At 34.3% G+C, this 3,552-nt stretch overlaps 1 protein-coding gene across 1 annotated transcript in view; it reads left to right on the top strand.

Annotated features, from left to right (window-relative positions):
* LOC128247001 (zinc finger protein 506-like) overlaps positions 1-3,079 on the top strand; it is a 5,502-nt gene extending 2,423 nt beyond the window's left edge. Inside the window, exon 2 of the mRNA XM_052977572.1 lies at positions 658-3,079. Coding sequence (XP_052833532.1) covers positions 1,085-1,696 — 612 coding nt within the window. The 5' untranslated portion in view covers positions 658-1,084 and the 3' untranslated portion in view covers positions 1,697-3,079. The remainder of the gene's footprint in view (positions 1-657) is intronic.
* Positions 3,080-3,552: the final 473 nt, after the last annotated feature.

Here is a 3,552-nt window from a genome sequence, read left to right as displayed (position 1 = left end):
TATTCTTGGAAATGATCGCTTCATTTAAAAGAGAATTTTTTTGAAGAAGTTATTTATTTATTTGTTTTTTGTTTCTTACACAGAGTCCTATTCCACCAGTTTTCCCCTTTCCTAACCAATTTCGGTGCCTTTTCTGGGCATTTTGCAATTAAAAATCATAGGAGAAACTCTTTCGGTAAAAAAGAATAAAAAAAGTATTTTCAGACGTAAAGGTGTGTGATTAAATGGAGATTTGGCTGCTTTGTCTAGCATATCCCATAACCACAAACCATGTTCCTTGTTTCTTTCTCACTCTGGCAAGTGTCGCTATTTTGGAATACCACCACCACCACCACCATTAATAGCATAAATTTATTTCTGCATTTAAAACTATTGTTTTCCAAACTTTATGATTTTTATCCGCTCTGAACCATACCAATCATGGGATATATGGTATAATTATAAACAAGGCAGATTTTAGATATTTCTGCGCAGACTGAAGAAATGATGATATACATATATCTTTATATACACAATGTGAAGGTGTAGTTGTAGTTTACAAATTTTTAGATTTCACCCAATGTTATTTGATGTCTTTTGTTAATCAATAAAGAAATGTTGTAACATTTATATTTTAATCTCTCCTCTATATCTAATACTGTTTCTTTATTATTTTAGATTCACGGATGACATTGGCATAAAACGACTTTTTTAACATTGGAAACATCTGGAATATTTATCAGTTTCTTAAAAACTAATGCAAAATGTTTTAGAGAACAGATATAATAACCCAACTGCTATAAATCTAGACTGGAATTACTGTGAAATATTTGCTCTGAGCGAAGATTCATAGCACCATTTCTGCATCTCATTATCTGGTGTTATTGCATTCTAATTAAACTTGAATATATTTGCAAAGGAGTTTGCAGAGTTTTAGATATCAATAAAATCACAGTTGATAGCAGTTGAAATATTTCTAAGAAATAAATTATAAGAATAAGAAGAGAAAGGAAATTACATGCTGTGCTGTGAGACAAAAGATAAGGGGAAAATTTAATACTGTGAGAAACTTCAATGGTTGGGTCTGTTTGTATCCCTCAGAGAAATGTCAAAAGATTTAGGAAAATCACATCATTGCTGTGAAATCTGTGGTAAATCATTCTCTCAAGACAGTGAATTAACTACACACATACGTATTCATACAGGAGAAAGACCATTTCACTGTGATACCTGTGGTAAATCATTCTCTATAAGTGGTAACTTGAATAAACACATTCGTGTTCATACAGGTCAGAAGCCATTCCACTGTGATACCTGTGGTAAATCATTCTCTCAAACCAATCACTTAACTAAACATAAAAGTATTCATACAGGAGAGAGACCATATAACTGTGATATCTGTGGTAAATCCTTCTCTCAGAACAGTAACTTAACTAAACACAAACGTATTCATACAGGGGAGAAACCATATCACTGTGATATCTGTGGTAAATCCTTCTCTCAGAACAGTACCTTAACTCAACATAAACGTATTCATACAGGGGAGAAACCATATGATTGTGATATCTGTGGTTCCTCATTTTCTCAAAATAGTGCCTTAACTCAACACAAATTGCTACATACAGGAGAAAAACCACATCACTGTGATGTCTGTGGCAAGTCGTTCTCTTGGAGAAGTAACTTAACTACACATGCATCTATCCATATGAAAGTCTGATTGTTGCTTCATAACTTAGCGTTTTGGTAAAAGTGACTGATAAAGTAAGTACTTGGCTTACAAAGAATATCCTGTGGTTGATTTCTTTGACTAAAACCCTTTAAAGCAATGCTCCAGCAGGGTCTCAGTGAAAGGACTGAAATATGTAAAAGAATGAAAGACAATATTGAATTTTACTTGTTCCTCAATATTTCTTTTGTTTGATGCATATATATGGTCACTTCATGTGCTAGTAACAACAGCTGAATTCTATTCACTTTAAACCTTCTACTCCTGAAAATTGAAGCCTGTACTTGCTGATGTAATCCTGGATATATGATGTCAGAAGGAAAAAGTAGAAGCTTAAGGTTGTTGATGAATCATTTCTCGAATCTGTGGAGTGTTTCGTGAAAAGAAATCGCACTAAGAGCTTTACCAAGGAGATATTCTCATTGTTCAAGTCAAATTTTGCCATAAACCTGTCGTGCTGCACAGTAATAAGAGACTTGGATGGTGAGAATAATGCAGATGCCATGAACTGTACTGCAAATGTCATCAGTCAATGTAATAAGCTTTGCAATGACACCTGTACCATATTTGTTGAGACTAGAGAAATTTGGGTGTAGAAGATGGCTGGGAATCATAATCCAAAGACTTCAGTAGATCCTGATTTTCTTCTAAATCTGAATTGTTTAGCCTCTTGCAACAGACAGGGATATTGGATTCTATCTGTATCCACACTGGATACAACTACTATGTGAAGATTGCTTCTCAAAATATGTATCTTATGCAACGATACATAAAACTGTCTTAGACGATGTAATAGCATATAAGAGCAACTACCAAATTTGTATTTTATATCAGAGGTCCCTAACCACCGGTACTGGTCCATGGATCTGGCCACAAAGAAATAATGGACTTGTTTAGAATTATATAATAATTAAATTGCATATTGGACTTGAATTTAAAACGATGTGTTTATTCAATATTCATTTACACAATATTATTTATTGTATTTAAGTTTATTTTATAATGAATATTTATTTTACATAATAAGTGTGTATATTACGTCTACCTTTGTCTGCCATAACTATAAAGTTCATATTACATTTAATGTATATATTTATTTATAAGTAATTTTTGTCGAATTTTCAGTACATGAGAGTGAAAAGAGTATACACTTTGCCTTCCCTTGAATAAATTGCACTTTTTATTATTGGTCTCTTTATTGAAGTTCACAGAAATCACGCATATGTGCCACGATCGGTCCGCAGAAACATCACCCTCCATGACGCCGTCCGTGGTTGGAGACCACTGTTTCATGGAAATCCTATCCAAGACTTTATCTATGCAGGGGAGATAACTTTGCACTGCGATGTTTTTAATAAAATCTTCCTCTCAGGACATTAATCTCGAGATTATGTTTTTTAAGACGTTTCGTTTCACCTTCATTCCAACTGCATGGCACTTTGGAGAAAAAACCTTGTGACTGAACTTGGATGGCGGAATCTTTGTAGAAGCCTCTCCTGTCTGGTACAGCCTTCCGGCTTGCAATTCCTTCTGAAATCGTCCGACCCATGACAGCTTGCATTACATCCATTAAATTACGATGATTAACACACACACACACACACACACATATATATATATGTATGTATGTATATACATATATGTACTATATATATGCGTTATACTAACACATCTGTTTGTTTTCTACACCACCTGTCTTCGTGTGTTGTTGTTTTTTTCTTTGTGAATTCTCCCTGTATACAGACACACATATACATACATACGTGGCCATGCTGGAGCACCGCCTTTAGTCGAGCAAATCGACCCCGGGACTTATTCTTTGTAAGCCTAGTACTTATTCTATCGGG

The sequence above is a fragment of the Octopus bimaculoides genome, chromosome 28, assembly GCF_001194135.2.
Source record: "Octopus bimaculoides isolate UCB-OBI-ISO-001 chromosome 28, ASM119413v2, whole genome shotgun sequence".
NCBI classification, from domain to species: Eukaryota; Metazoa; Mollusca; class Cephalopoda; order Octopoda; family Octopodidae; genus Octopus; species Octopus bimaculoides.
The sequence above is the reverse complement of the archived record's forward strand: the minus strand, read 5'-3'. Positions and strand labels throughout refer to the sequence as shown.